Raw genomic sequence first — 15,648 nt, forward strand, 5'->3', positions numbered from 1 at the left:
TTGATATACACAGTTCATACATAGTTGAATCAATGGTTGCAAGGTGTCCCGGTCCTGTGGCTACAGAAACAGCCCAAATCATGACCTCTCCACCGCCGTGCTTCACATTTAACATGAGATGTTTGTGCTGATATGCTGTGTTTGGTTTTCTCCAAATACGTTTCTGTGCATTATGACCAAACATCCCCACTTTGCTCTTGTCTGTTCCAGTGTTTTTAGAAAGTTTTAGTCTTTTTCTAACTAAACTGTCAAGACCTTTGACATATAACATGCTAATGGATTCCTGCAGAGTCTGAGATCTAGCTCTTCGAGGTTTTTGTTTGCAATTTCTCTGACATCTCTGTGAATTTACCAGGACATCAGCTCCCAGGAAGATGTTGTGAACAATACTTCTCACTGTACAATGATGGACTCTTAGGTTGCATGGAAAAAAGCCTCATAACTGTTCTGAGATTGATGGGCAGCAACAGTTGCTGATGTCGTTCCTCCTTGGCATTGTGTTAACGCACAGCTGAATGCCTCCAGACCAACAAACCGCCCATACTTCTGTTTTTATAGAGGTGCTCAAATTGCTGATGATTAGCAGCACCTGGTTGCTACTTACCCCTGACTTTACTTTTATTCCTATGGAAGCAGTAAAGCTGTACTTAGTTTTAATAGGACTTTATTTTTTTCACATGGCTGTAACTCCTAGCATGACGAAGTCTTAATGGCTGGGATTTGACTTAGTCTCCGCTGACTTTAGTCTCAGACTGATCAGCCACACAATCAGCTTTCCCCTGCAGATTCCCCCCTTTTCTCCAAGAGGTGCTGATCCAGCTCTCGCAGCTGCTTCAAAAAGCCCCAGTTAGGGATGATACGCCTGCGTTTTTTTACGTGCTCTATGGCGTCGACCACAGTCATGTTCTCACAGATCATGAGATAGGCGAGGAAAAGTGTGGCGGACCGACTCCTTCCCATCACGCAGTGCACCAGCAGTTTATCTGCAGACAAATCGGAGAACAGATTCACGACATGTTTTAGGCAATTTTCAGCCAAAATATTCGTTTTTTCCTGTGCAGCTGTCTTACTCTGAGGATTGCTCAGTGTCTTCTCAATAAACTGGGCAGCGGAGAAGAAATACTGACTGAGGTCAAAGGTTGCGACGTCTTCTGCTACTACACCGTAGTATACAATGTCCATGTCACTGTAGTAGCCAGCTCCAGTGTCCACGTTGTTCCACGTCCCCTCTGCTGCATTCAGGATGTGCGTAATTCCCAGCTTCTTCAGTGTGTACTTGTCCTTTGCAGTGTCCCTACAAGAAGCCAGTGTCAGTATCATTTTAATCCTGTTATTTTTATTCAGTTTAGACATTTTATGCTTTTAGAAAAACTTTTTCTTACTTACTCATCGCCAATAAAGACATTAGGCCAAACCTCGTTGACATGAGTGTAAGCCACACTCCCTCGGTTGAGGATTTTCTCCAACTCATAGCCCCCAGGTGTGGAATAATCATCCACTGGACTGGATTCCTCAGCTGCCCGAGTAACATTTATCTTTGTGCCAGTCTTCGACTCGCGAGAAGCCATTTTCTCACCGTGGCTTCCTCTCACACATGATTTATTTGCTTAAGGAGAAAAAGAAATGCCACATTTGCTTTTTTTATTTTTTCTTATATTCCTCCACCCCTCAAACTACTGTCATAAAAAAGCACAGTTTTTGCTTTTTTTGTTTTTCACATGCATCTTCAGCAGCACTCACCCGGAGATTGAAGTCCTTCGTTTTTCTTCCCGGGAATTTGGTTTTCATCATTCTGGCAGCTGGTTGTGAAGCAGCCCTTGAAGGCAGAACATGGTAAGGTTTTAGTTCTGGCAGGCTCAAGTCAGGGCACAGATTGTATAACCGCTCTGTGACGGGCATCAAATGCAGAGGATATTTTTAGGGCTGTGATGTGGCGGGCCCCTGACCTTAGCTGCCACGTTCTCTGCCTGTGGGGAAAACTTCCACCCAGCCAGTCCCTGCCATCCACTTCTGAACACACAACTTTAATCTCTGCTGCTGGCAGGAAGCTGTGCTTATCCAAACTTTGCACTTGCCAAAGGATACCCATATTCACTGGAGTAAACAGGGCACTCTGAGCTTTTGCTCAACCGTACGAGCAAGTCCTTGAAATTGTGTCAGTCTCTCTTAGCCTTTCTGCATATCTTCAGACGCTGGGAGAAGCTGTGTAAGCACAGCCTCACAACACCCGTTAAGGATGTTCAGCATCTTCTGGAGCCTCTCGGGGGCCAAAAGAGAACTGAAATGTGTCAGACTGTTAGACAGATGAGGTTTTTCGCAAGATGGCACACGTCTTTGATTCCCCATTATATGATATGCACAGTCCATTCAGTGATCTAAATGCAAGCCCCCAAAGTGAGAGTGTGATGATGGCTGTATTGCAGGATGGCTAGATGAAGCTGCTAACATGTCAGACAGAGTTTTCACACCATCAAACTCCTTTATTTTTCCCTCATATCTTCCTACTCTGCCATCATTCATTCTGACAGTGAAATCATTAAACCTGTGATATCCAATTCCTTTTATTTTGACAGCATCTCTCTCCCAGCGAGCTCTGGAGAGCATCTCTTATTAAGATGGCTTCAGTGTTTCATCTCTTTTCAAAGTCTGACCTGAATCTGTATACATGCTCAGAAAGCACGCTGGCATATTTTTGTCATCTTGTATCAAGACTCTTTAGACACATCACAGTTTTAACTGTACGTCACTGGATTGTAGCAGTTAGGACGCAGTATTTTGAGAAATGTGAATAAGTAAGTGGAGCATTGTTTATTTATAAGCATGCACTGTCTGTGTGTTGTTCCAGTACAGCAGGGGTCTTGATCTTGATTGTGCCGCGCTTAAGACGTGAGCCTAAAGGCCCATGCCGCTGTTTTTTTGCACATTTAGCTCCTTGCGTGCTTTGCGTTACCGGTGAACAGGTCAAGTATGAAGAAGTGGAGAGGAAGATGTTCAGATTTAAAATCTGAATATAATACAGATTAATATAACACAAATATTTGCTTTTTTTGTAATTTGCCCTAGTCTGTCGAGATCTAAAGTCTGTAGCACTTTGTGCCAGTGATCAGGAGCAGAGATAAGAGGTGGCCAAGGGTGGCCCTGGCCCCCACAGAGTTTGCAGGTCACAGAAAAGTCTGGCTACCCCAAACACAACACACACTTTTTGCAAAATGATTTGTCTTCTGTTGTTGTTCCTACAATAAACAACAGCTTTTTTTTGTTTTTAATTAATCAAGGGTTATCGAAATATAAAGGAATGTTATATAGTACCGTGCAAAAGTCTTGAGCCATGCCTTCCTTTTTTAACTTGAAAATTGAAAATGGGAACTGCGTGCAGTGAAACATTTGCACACTGAAACGTGCAAACATACATGGAAATATAGTATTTAAGGCAAAAACGGAATTCTAATGAGCTTTAAAGTCAAAGTATTTGGTATTTAGTCTTTGATACAGTCTGAACAATCTAAGAAAGTCTTCTTGTCAAATCGTCTCCAGGCCTCTTGAAGGACATTCAAAGCTCTTCTTTGGATTCTGGCTGCTATTTAGTCTGTTCTCTGTCAAGATGATCCCACACTGCTTCAATAATGTTGAGGTCTGGGGAGGACCGATGTCATGACTGTATTTTTCTCTACGGATATGCTTTTGCTACATTTTACTACTTTTCCCTCATCCCGACTGGTCACAGCAGATGGCTGCTCTCCACAAACTGGTTTTGTCCATGATTTCCTCTTAAAAAGGAGGTTTCTTTCTCCAAGTGCTTGCACAGAGATCTGTGGCTCATCGGGTTAATGTGTGTCATTTTGAAGGGTGTTTATCTTGCAATATAAAACACTATTGTTAATAAATAAAGAGCAGTTTATTATTAATAACAATAATAGCAAAGAACCATCACTTTTTGTGACGTGTATGGCACTGTTTGAGCTGTGTAGTCCGCCATAGTGAGCAGTAATTGTGCATTCATTTTTATTAAAATTATAAAATAAGCTATTTTTTAAAATTTAGTCTAATCATAAACAGCATTATATTACAATATGAGCTTTTAATGCAATCAATTACACAGCTCATGCATGAGTGGGCTAATTGACTTTCATACGTTTCAATTATGGAAAACTGAGAAAAAAAGAAATCACCCAGAAATCTGCAGTGATGGATTCTGGTTTGTAAAATGGAGAATTGTAGTGTGAAAAACACAAAGAGATTAAAAAATAAGGCTTGAAATAGTCTTGTCTCAAATACAATGAGGTTCCGTTTGTGTCAAAAATGAACCGAACATGACAGGATTGAAGTCTTTTTAACTTTCAGCTAACTTTATTTTAGTGTTGACAAACCCTTTCTGACAGGCAGACTGTCTGTGCTGATCGCTCACCTGACAAAACATTTGTCTGTCAGTTCTACTTTGTGCTCTGCATGTTGTGTGTTTAAGTGTGCTATTATGAATGCTGATGTATCGCTCGACTAAGCTAAGCAAAATCCCATCAAGCCAAGTTGGATTACATGGTGCTTTAATTCACTTAAGATGCGAGTGCCCGAAGCCACCCAAATGGAGCCACCAGGACGATTTCATCTGCACAGATAATGCCAACTATGAAACTGTCCCCTTTTTGGCGTTATGTGCTCTACTACGTGAATAGGGATGAGTCCAGCTCACGGAGCTGGTTCAGAAATCCAACATTTGGGAGGATGTTTCTGTGCCGGCACACAACCTCCACAGCCTCCACCAGTGTGAGCCTTTCTTTGATCATGAGGAAGGCCAGCGTAAGAGCTGCCGAGCGGCTGATTCCCCGAGCGCAGTGGACGAGCACCTTCCCTGCACGGACAAAAGGCAGACTCTAAAATAAGCTGCGAATTCTGCGGCTCGTTGGGTTAAACACAAACAACAAAGGGATTAATTACAACTGTGGGCTCAGCTCACGGTGTAACAATCACAAAAGGTTCTTTTCACAGCAGAAATGATGACATATGATGGCACACACACAGGTGCTGTCATAGCAGTAATAGTGTTTACGTGTCCCTGTAGTAACTGCTCACAACTTTAACTCTCGTTACCATTTTAAATTGATTTTATTTCAAATTATTGTTCTTCTAAATGTTTGTGCAATGGGGAAAAATAGAAGCCTTACATTTTTAAAATAAAAGTTAAAAATAATAAAACATTGTGAAATTATTTTAGATTATAGAGAGCAGCTGGAGTCTCCGCACACGACCCAGAAGCAAAGGCAATTATTTATGTCTTCATGCATTTAAATATGTGCAACAAAACATAAAATATCATTATTATTTATCATTTTTCAGCTTGATGATGCATCATTTTTCTATATTAGGATGTGTTGGACTGTAACATATTATTAAAGCTCAATCCTTATGTGTTTATTTTGTCATGTGTTGCTAAAATAGACTGGTACCTTTTTGGCTCAGAGCACCATGAATAAAATCAGCCGTCTCACTGAAGAAAGGGCTCAAGTCAAAATCTTTACAGTCTGGTGCTTCTACTCCGTGATACAGTATGCTGGCGTCTGCGTAGAAACCTGGCCCGGTGTCAATGTGCTGGGGGCCATCTGCAGCATTCACCACGTGTGTTATTTCCAGTTTCGCTAACAGGGTTTTATCCCGAGCTGCAGCTCTGTAAATGACACAGGAGAGGCTATGAGAAATGTCATTTTTAGCGATTTTTCTCGCCTGTGTGCAGCTCTGGAAGCATATGTGTGTAAATGCATCACCGGTGACTCAAATGTACAGATTTTATATTTGTCCCATCAGTTGGCCAAATACACTTGTTTGCAGCGACACTTTCACAATCAGATCACCATATTGCAGTTAGAGGCCCCCAAAGTGAGAATGTCACTTACGCATCTCCGATGAGGAGGTTGGGCCAAACCTCGTTGACAGCTCCAGTGGGGCGTCTGTTCTTCAACAGAAGGCTGAGCAGATCGCAGGTGGGTGGTGTCTGATACTTTGGCTCCTCCTTTGAGGTCATATCTGTATCTCTCTCACCTCAGTGTTTTTATATAATTATCACTTTCACTCAACTCAGTACATAGATAAATAACTTTGCAAGATACTTTATGTTCCAGGATGCAAATGTTGATTATTACTGCTGTCCTGCTGGTGTTTCTTGCTGCAGGCTTTTGAGACAAACCAACAGCGAATACTAACCTTACTGGTGCGGCTCGCGCTGTTTTACATCTGAGCTGGATATCAGTGTTGTTTGGAGGCTGAGCCCCACTGGAACGAGACAGCTGAACATACCAGAGACTGGGCACAAGCAGTGTGGACTATTTATTCCTCAGATGACTGTGACAGAAGCCAGGCTGCTTGTGCTGTGATAAATTCGACTACTGAGCCGTTGCAGTTTTAATGGTTGTAATAGTGCAAGTGATCCAAAACATGGTGGGGAATTAATGTCAGGTTGCCACGCTGAACGAGCTCAAACCACAGTTTGAGCTCAAACCACAGTTTGAACTATTGCAGATGGTGTTGCTGTGTCTCTTTATTTTAAATCATCTGACGAGAATAAATGAATGACTTCCTATTTTGCCTGACGTTGTCGTCAACAAACTATTAAAGTCCCGTCTTTGATTGCATAGGTTGCTCCTGTCATTATGAAGAACACAAAGATTATATAAGCTACACTGAGAGTTGAATTTCTGGAGTGAAGGTCTGAGTCAGTATGTTAAGGATAATTTAAACTGCTGAGAGAAGCGAACCACACTGTGCTGTTGACAAGACAATCTTTAGGAAAGCGTACATTTAGCAGCTGCTTTTAAACTCTCCATCATATTTCATGAACTTCATTAGAAAACTGAGTTAAGTTTTAAAGAAAGTTCATGAAAATACAAAATAAATTCCTCACGTTTCTGTGTGTGCATTCCATATTATATAGACTAAACAAAATAATAGATGTTTTACAGGTGCAGTAGTAAATATTGGACGGGCAGAAAAAAAAGAAGAAAGAAGAAACTTTTTACAAAACTCTGTACACACTGACTGTTTTCATAGGAATTACGAGGTTAGGGCAGCAGCCAGGTGCTGCTAATCAAATGGATTTGATTAACTGATCATCAGCAGTGCAAGCGCCTCTGTAAAAGCAGGGCTTTGGCAGGCTTGTGTTAACACAATGCCACAGTCTCCACAGCAAATTCGGTACAATGCGCGGGGAAGCCTCAGGAAACTCAAGATTTACGTCTCAGACTCCACAGGGCTCAGTTAGGAAAGTAAATGTTAAACTTCATGAAGGCAAATTTTGAAGAAAAGTGTTTAGAAAGGCTGTCAGCAGAAAACCTCTTTTCTGTCTGGAAACCTGTGGAACAACGTCTGGTGATGTTTGTCCATAATCCACTGCAGCAGAAAACTGAACACAGCATATCAGCACAAAACTTCATATCTATTGTGAAGCACAGTGGTGGAGGGCTGATAATTTGGGCTTGTCTTGCAGCCTCGGGACATGTACACCTTTCAGTCATTAAGCTGAGCTTGAACTCCTCTACCAAATTATTCTAAAATCAAATATGAGACCATCTGTCTGATGGCTAAAGGTTGGCTGAAAGCGGACAATGATTCCAAGCACAAGAGCAAATCTACATTCAAACGGCTGAAAAAGAAAAGAATGAAAGTGCTGCGATGGCCCAGTCAAAGGGCTGTATTTGACTGTATTCGTTAAAGGGCAAGAACTGTAGCATTTGTATGACTCACTGTCAAGTAAACATTGTAGTGTAATCTGTGACTGTATAACTCACTGAGTGCAGTAACTTTTCTGTAGTTTCTCAAACACAAATGTATCTGTTTTGAAGCTTTTTAAAGGCTTTGACTGCAGACAGGAGACACAGGCACAGATGGGGAAGAATTTCAACATTTAAACACAAATGTAATCTTCTTTGTGTTTTGTGTTAATTCTGATTTTGTAACCTTAAAACCTCACAGTCGTCCTTTTGTGTCATACTTTTGGGTATTTTGAGCTAATAATTTAAGCACGTTTTGTTCATATAACTCAATTGTTAATGTTTAAAAATCACTCTTCATCAGGTTATTATATTTTCTTACCTTGAAGCCCTTTAAATACAGCTGAAGTACCTGTTCATTACAAAAACATTATCACTGTAATAGCTTTTTAACACTCAGATATGGACAGGGGTCAAAAATATTATCCAAATTTATGGACCGAAGGATTTTATTTTTACGTCCGCCCGTTGAAGCTCCTGGATAATCCCTGGCAGTGGAGCTTTGTGTCCAGTGCTCGGAGCTGCTCCAAGAACCCGTTATTGGGAGAAATGTTCCTGTTGGCGCCCACAGCTTTGATGGCGTCCACCAGAGTCATGTTCTCATGGATCATCAGGTAAGCCAGAACCAAGGTGGATGAGCGGCTGAGGCCCATTGCACAGTGGACGAAGACTTTACCTGCCAGTCAGAAGGCAGAAAATCAGACTTCCTGTGGATCATTTCAGAACGCAGCAGCCCACCAGCCTACAGCAATCAGTGGATTATTGTTGTAAAGTTTGTTCTAAATATCTAATTTGTAACTCCTCTGTGGATTAAAAACCGTGCACATCACAGGGAGGAGTACTTCTTACTCCCGACTAAAAGTTTTCAACAATGTTGCAACAAATGTTTCTACACACAGTAATCCCTGGTTCCTTATCAGGCCTGAGGATTAGGGCGCAGAGGAGCGCGTAATTGAACTGTCTTGGCTTCTGTGTATTTCTGCCGGGGATTACTGTAGGCCCCGCCACACACTGGAGCCCCCGATCAGCCAGCATGTGAAGAAGGAGGCCTCATCTTATTACTGTCATGTCAGATACTGACTTCACTTTGCATAACGGGCCAGGAAAGCACAGGCCACAAACATAATTGTGTAATTTCCATGTCCAATAAAAGTGTTGCTTACAAATTGCCAGGGCAATCCATTTAAAACCAATTTTCCTGGCCGAGGTCTGAGCTTATGAGAAGATTACCATGGGGGAAAGATATTAGCTTGATATTATGTTTAGTGTTTGATTTGCATTTTAATGACTGATACAACTGGGGTCTGCTGTAAATGGGAATTGACTGACAAATGTTTCTCTGCCTTGGCTCGTCTTCCCCGAGTTAATGTGTGAAAACGATGAAGGATACCTTGAGCGCTGTGAGAGCGCCTCACCTGTGGGAGAGCTCAAAGCGCTCTTGATGAAATTGGCCGCTGGGTAAAAGAAGGGACTCAAGTCAAAGGATGGCATGTCAAAAGCTTCGACTCCATGATAAGTGATGGCGGTGTCTCGGTAGAAGCTGGGCCCTGTGTTCACATTGAACTTCCCATCAGCTGCATTAAGCACGTGGGTGATGCGATGAGCCTGGAGAGTCCTTTTGTCTTTGGCTGCGTACCTAAAGGGAAAAATTACAATTATCTCTGCAATCAAACAAAACAAATGATGAGGATAGTGCAAAGAAAGCTAACTCGAGGAGAAGAAGGAAGATGGCAGGCAGTGGGGGAAAATGTAGATCATTAGGTTAATTAACTGAATTGTTATAATATTACATTTTATTATGAATGATACAGAGAGACTGCACAGTGCAGTGCACAAGACGCAGTCCCTGTTTTTTGCCCTTTAAGGGGGTATTTTTTTCCTCTGTGGTTACACATATAGTAATGCATATAATATATCTGTCAAATGCCCTACCTTATCCTTCTTAGAGTTTAATCAAGATCCCTTCATGCATGATATGAAAAGTAAAGAGTATGTTGTGATGTGAATCTTATGTTTCACTATATCCCAAAGGTGCTCTATTGGATCAAGATCCGGTGACTGTGGAGGTCATCCGAGTGCAGGGAACTGCTGGAAGCAGCCATCAGAACATGGGTACACTGTGGTCATAAAGGGGTGGACACGGTCAACAACAGTACTCAGGTAGCCTGTGGTGTTTAAATAATTCTCATTTGGTATTTAAGGAGACATAACATTACACTTCCACCAACAACCTGAACGTTTGATGCGAGGCAGGATGGATCTATGCTTCTAATGATTTTTATGTCCAATTCTGACCCCACCAGCCAAATGTTGCAGCAGAAATTGAGGCTCATCACACCAGGCAATATTGGTGAGTCTGTGTGAAGGGTTGCTTTCCTGTTTATAGCAGCCATGAGTGTCACCCAGTGTGGTCTTCTGCTGCTGTGGTCCTTCAGGGTTCCACATATCATGTGTTCAGAGATGCTCTTCTGCATACCTTAGTTGTAATGAGCTACTGTTACCTTGTTATCAGCTCAAAGCGCTCTTGCCATTATATTCTATATAGAATAGAATAGCCTTTATTGTCATTGTACAGAGTACAACGAAATTGGAGAAAGTTTCTATTCTAACTCTTTGGATCAACAAGACGTTTTCTCCCTACGAACTGCCGCTCACAGGATATTTTCTCTCTTTTTTGGATCATTATCTGTCAAAACTAGAGACGGTACTGTAATCACAAGACCAGCCCATCTGGCATGTCCTATGCTATGTTCAAAGTCACTTAAATCACTTTTCATCTCCATTATGATGGTCACCTTGAACTTTAGCAGGTCTTGTTGACTATGTCTGTATGCCTAAATGCACTAAGTTGCTATCACTTGATTGGCTGATTAGATAATTGCTAACAATTAGCAGGTGTACCTAAATATTCTATGATGAAGGCAAAAAACTGCCCATGTATCTAAAAATAAAAATAGACAGTATGCTACAAAACAGTATTCATAAAACAGCTACTTTTATTATTGTAAAGTTGGATGTTAGCATGTTAGCATAAGGCTACGACACACTATTCACATGGGCATTAGCACTTGGATGACTGTGTATACAGTTGTGATGAAAGCTTGTTAATGTTTTGCGCATTAGTGTGATAACCAGGTGCTTTTATAAAAAAAAGATCAATTTCAATAATGTAAAAATCATAATGGTGCCTTTAATTACACATGCACTCACAATCTGAGCCCAATTAAGAGAATACTTAATTACTTTATTACAAAAGCCGGTGGAATTATATTTAAACACATTAGCCATAGTGAATCATTTCAGTAACATGTCACTCTCACATGTCTCCGATGTAGATCCCGGGATGAACCTCATCCAGATGGTTACTGGTCCCTTTTTTTGTCCACATCAGTCTCTGAAGCTCTGAAGCTGGGGGGGTTTCATACCGGCCTTCTGCCCCCTCAGGGCTCGCCAGGCAGCCGAGGCCTCTGGGCATGTCTGAATTCTCCACTTCTGCTTTTACAACCTTTCATTAAGAAAAGAAGTGGTCGTTGCCCTGAAATTTGAACCGCGATAAAAACCGAGAACTCAATAAAAACGTATGTTTTACTGCACTTTGCCCTTTACTATAATTCAAACTTTAAGAAAGATGCTCAAAGAGTTTCAGGGTTCATCTGCATTGCCCATGAATACCAACTAACTCCACTGAAAAGCCTAATTGAAATGTACGCATCATCTTAGGAAACACCGAGAAACGACTGCTAAGTGCAGCGTGGGATTATAGCCAGGATCGTTAATTAGCAGGTTTCATATACAGGTCTGTAGCCTTTAAATACAGACTGCAATTATGACAATTAACACATTCCACAGTAGCAAAGGATCATGTGATTGTAAGCTGACCTTATGATGCTCTCATTATTGTATCTATATAGCAGCACTGGATAGATTTATTTATTTCCAGAGATGCAGAAAAATGGCATTCAATGCCTATAAACCACTTTTCATTTGCTGCAGGCAAGTCTAACCTGTGCATTTACAATTTACACACTGAGCTCTAGAGAGACTCGTACTATGCAAACTGTATGCATTAGCATCCATTTAGGCAGGTGTGTGACTGTGCTTGAGGCTGTGGACGTACAAGCGATGTGTAGGCATTGTTATCGAAAAGAAACTAACAGCAGCCGAGCTTCTTATTTGCATTCTCGCCGCGTGTGGAGACATAATGTTGCTCTCAGGGTTTTGAGACTTTTTGTCGTGTCCACAGGGATGAGTCATTGAGACCAAATCTGTTTTAGTGACCTTTTGTTTCGCTGCTGTGACATATGGAGGTTTACTCAAACATCATGTTGCCTCTATCCATCCCTGCATGTGCATTCTTGTGTGTCACACAGAACACGTGTGCATGAAGGAAATGCTGCATCTAACGCAGTGTAAGCTTCATGCATACGATTGTGTGAGCTAAATGGTGTCTTTGCACAGGTACAACATGCGCCTCGCGTACCTGGAGGCTCTTCTTTCTCCTCATTGATCTATAAGCACAACCCTTTCCTGCCTCCCACACTCAGGGGCAGAGAACTGATTTCCCTGGTGCGCATGTTGAGCTGCAGCACTGCTTTCATACCCTCTCCCCTTAGGCTAACCTGTCCTTCCTGCTCCACTTCTGTGTAATTAAAGATGCTATGTATGGGAAAGTGCCCGCGGTTAACATGGAGGGCAAATAAAAATGGCTTTTTACCTCCTCTGGGCCTCTTCTTGGTGGTTTTATGAATTACACTTCCCTCTTTAGCCTTTCAGATGTGGTTCATCTGGATTTGTAGGCCAATTAATAAAAGAAGAAAGTATCATAATCCGTCAGGCAATGCAGTATCACAGTGAATACTACTTCACAAGTACTCTGTCAACATGTTTATCTTGCAAATAAAGCTATACGGTGCAATAAATCCACACACTCATGAATATACATCGCCTACATTTATCTGTAATCAATTTGTAAGCACACATTGTTGGTTGACACTTGCCTTGGTTGGAAACGTTGCTTTTCATGGCCTCTCTGTACAACAGCTACATGTAGGTCGACAGCACAACTGCCTGTGTTCTCCTTGGTAATCTACCCTGCAACCTTTTTTGCTATTTTAACATCTGAATCTCAGCCCAAAATAATTCTGGCACCATATTCTGCATTCCTTAAAGGTTACCCGAGCTGCCAGCACAGGAGGGAGGATAGGACACGGCTTTTTCAATAGCAAGAAAATTAGATCAGAGCTGCTTGTAGCTGAGTTTAAACCTGACTTCCCTGAGCTTTTTTTCCACTTTGAACTGTGTTTGAATCAACACTCGGTCATTCGATGTAAAAAAAAAGAAATGTAGATTATGTTTTTTTCTTGGTGCACTTAAATGATAGCAGAGATTTTTTCTTAATTATATCAGCAAAAATGGGAACTTGCAATAAACCCACAATATTGACACTCTGATGAAGTTTTAAAAAGCTAAAAATATATATTTATATTGCAGAAAAATGACACAAATATAGATGGATGAGCGAATACAAACATTTCTTTGTAAAAATGTCTACATTTATTGTATGTTTTTGTAAGTACTGACAAAGTCTATATCTAGAAATTGAACGTATGAATTATAATTCTGTGTATAATACTGTACATTCTTGCTTACTGTGAATGTTTGATTCAGAGAAACATAATAATTCAAAACAGGTCGAAATCATTGGTGTCAAGCTAGATGAATGTGTGTGTACCTTTGCCTCTACAGTTGATTTCATGGGCAATCAAAAGACCTGAAACCTTTTCATGCACAGCAGTGATCAACTGCACTGCCTTGACAAATACACCAAATGAATTTCACACGCTGTGAACAGCGATGTGTTGAACAGATGCTGTTGATTGATTCCCTCTTTTCTGAGTTACCTAGAGACTCTACTAAAATGTTATGCTTTGCAAAACATGTTCCATTAGACATTTGGTCTACTCTGTTGTTGTAGAAGAAAAAACGTCTTACAAGAATGAGAAGTAAAGACTTGTCTCAGTGTTGTAAACATGCCCTGTTGTCATTTTACTTGACATTAAATTTATTTCTGCAACCAGACTCTCTTTTTGTTAAGACATAAAAAAACCCAACAACCTCGCTGCATTAAAAATCCCAGTTAGCAGGCTAATGAGGAGATGATGCAGCTTAGTCTATTATAAATGAAGATCACTGGATTTGGAGAAAGATAATTAAGCTATTTTCGTGCCAGCATCTGCTTTCGTTGGGCTCAAATGTCCATGAACAATATTGTGCGAAACCCTTGAGCCACCTCTCGTTTTGTATATTTCGATAGGAAAAACAAAATTGGTAAATTTATTGATACATGTATAAACATACATAGAGAGTTTGTACAATTCTAACGAGAAATGTATTTGCTATCACCATCATTTTCTTCTTTAACGCAACCTAAGTCAGATAAACTTTCTTTTAATATTTTCTTTAAGTAGTCTTCAGGAATAGTTCTCCAGCTGCTTCAAGGACATTTGAAGCTCTTCTTTGGATGTTGGCTGCCCTTTATTCTGTTCTCTGTCAAGATGATCCCGCTCTGCTTGAGGTCCAGGCTCTGAAGAGGCAGATCCGTGACTTATATTGTGTCTTTTTTCTATCCAGCTATGCTTTTACATCGGAGGTAGTGTTTTTAGGATCAGTGACATGCTGATGGTAATATTGATAATATTGGCTGAAATGCAGACACTCACTGTTGTTGTTCTCTCCTGACCTCCTCTATAAATACTGATGATTAAATAATAATCACTCCATTAGACCTGTTGCAGCTCATATCAGCCCAGTTCTTGTGTAATTTGGCATAACCAAGTCTTTTCTGCTTGTTTTCATCTCTTAAGAATAGTTTCTTGACAGCCACCCTTCAACTAAGACCTGAGACATGGCTTTCAGATACTGTTCATCTCATGTAGATACGTGGCTGCCACTTTTTTCACCTCACTTAATCACATTTTTAAGCACACACTGCACACAGTGCTCAGATTTGTCAAGTTTTTGGCTAACAGTCCCCTGGGAGACACCTTGTTGGTGCAAAACTTTTATATCTGTCAAAATGTGCCAGAATCAACTAAAGAAATGGGAACTGGCTGTTTAGTTTTGCAACAGGCTGCTAGTAACACAGTGCCTAACCCCCCCCAAAAAAACTTTCTTCTGAAAATGGTCAGGTTCAGTGACTGAAAATGAATGAAAAAGCAGCCAATGCCCTCTCTCTTCAGAAAGCCTGGAGAATGATTGTTTGTTCCAGAATATAAAAAATGTGAGGTAGTTCAACGCTAACATGCTGTAGTATTCAAGTATTATCATATTACTATCAGGCCTAAAATTTCACGCTTATTGACAACAGCTAGCACGCTATTAGGATCTACCATATACCAGCGGTCCCCAACCTTTTTTTATGCCTAAGACCGGTTTATGTCCGACAATATTTTCACGGACCGGCCTTTAAGGTGTCGCGGATAAATACAACAAAATAAAACCAGTACCGATACCAAAAAAAGAAAATTAATTCATAACACACGGGAAAAGACCCAGGGAAACTGAGTTAACGATAAAAACTGATAAAAACCCTGAGAACCATAAATTTCACACCTGAGCCTCAACTCTCACGGCCCGGTACCAAACAACTCACGGGTTGGGGACCGCGGGCATATACAATACGATGTCGGTATGCTAACATTAGCATGTTTATTTGCTACTCTTTAGCTTGTAATCATGTAGCATGTAATCTTTATGAGCCTGTATAGGCCTATGTTAACATTTGAAAATCTCCTTTAATATGAAACTTTGCTATCTATCTATCTATCTATCTATCTATCTATCTATCTATCTATCTATCTATCTATCTATCTATCTATCTATCTATCTATCTATC

The 15,648-nt window shown here is 40.8% G+C and overlaps 2 protein-coding genes across 2 annotated transcripts; both read right to left on the reverse strand.

Moving 5' to 3' along the window:
- Positions 1-647: 647 nt before the first annotated feature.
- LOC102210741 (uncharacterized) lies at positions 648-12,538 on the reverse strand. Its single transcript, XM_013911655.1, has 10 exons — positions 12,469-12,538; positions 11,075-11,259; positions 9,170-9,390; positions 8,214-8,430; positions 5,514-5,659; positions 4,663-4,846; positions 1,741-1,847; positions 1,387-1,606; positions 1,071-1,294; positions 648-983 (listed from the first exon to the last, which is right to left on the reverse strand). The coding sequence occupies exons 2-10, from the start codon at positions 11,227-11,229 to the stop codon at positions 769-771; spliced, it is 1,689 nt and encodes a 562-aa protein (XP_013767109.1). The 5' UTR covers positions 11,230-11,259; positions 12,469-12,538; the 3' UTR covers positions 648-768.
- LOC102210438 (dual specificity phosphatase DUPD1-like) lies at positions 4,641-7,545 on the reverse strand. The gene is made up of 3 exons (XM_005736392.1): positions 5,886-7,545; positions 5,442-5,659; positions 4,641-4,846 (listed from the first exon to the last, which is right to left on the reverse strand). Exons 1-3 carry the CDS (start codon positions 6,011-6,013, stop codon positions 4,659-4,661), a joined length of 534 nt encoding a protein of 177 aa, XP_005736449.1. The 5' UTR covers positions 6,014-7,545; the 3' UTR covers positions 4,641-4,658.
- Positions 12,539-15,648: the final 3,110 nt, after the last annotated feature.

This window comes from Pundamilia nyererei, unplaced genomic scaffold (genome assembly GCF_000239375.1).
Source record: "Pundamilia nyererei isolate P.nyererei 1_Seehausen unplaced genomic scaffold, PunNye1.0 scaffold00069, whole genome shotgun sequence".
In the NCBI taxonomy this organism is placed as follows: domain Eukaryota; kingdom Metazoa; phylum Chordata; class Actinopteri; order Cichliformes; family Cichlidae; genus Pundamilia; species Pundamilia nyererei.

What these genes read in the sequence shown, in the direction of transcription:
- LOC102210741 (XM_013911655.1), bottom strand. Translation starts at nt 11,229, where the DNA reads ATGCCCAGAGGCCTCGGCTGCCTGGCGAGCCCTGAGGGGGCAGAAGGC. An exon ending in CGCTTTGAGCTCTCCCACAG is followed by an intron (nt 8,431 to 9,169) that starts GTGAGGCGCTCT and finishes TCTGACTGGCAG; the next exon opens with GTAAAGTCTTCGTCCACTGT. An exon ending in GACACTGAGCAATCCTCAGA is followed by an intron (nt 984 to 1,070) that starts GTAAGACAGCTG and finishes ATTTGTCTGCAG; the next exon opens with ATAAACTGCTGGTGCACTGC.
- LOC102210438 (XM_005736392.1), bottom strand. Translation starts at nt 6,013, where the DNA reads ATGACCTCAAAGGAGGAGCCAAAGTATCAGACACCACCCACCTGCGAT. An exon ending in AACCTCCTCATCGGAGATGC is followed by an intron (nt 5,660 to 5,885) that starts GTAAGTGACATT and finishes TGTCATTTACAG; the next exon opens with AGCTGCAGCTCGGGATAAAA. An exon ending in TGGTGCTCTGAGCCAAAAAG is followed by an intron (nt 4,847 to 5,441) that starts GTACCAGTCTAT and finishes TTGTCCGTGCAG; the next exon opens with GGAAGGTGCTCGTCCACTGC.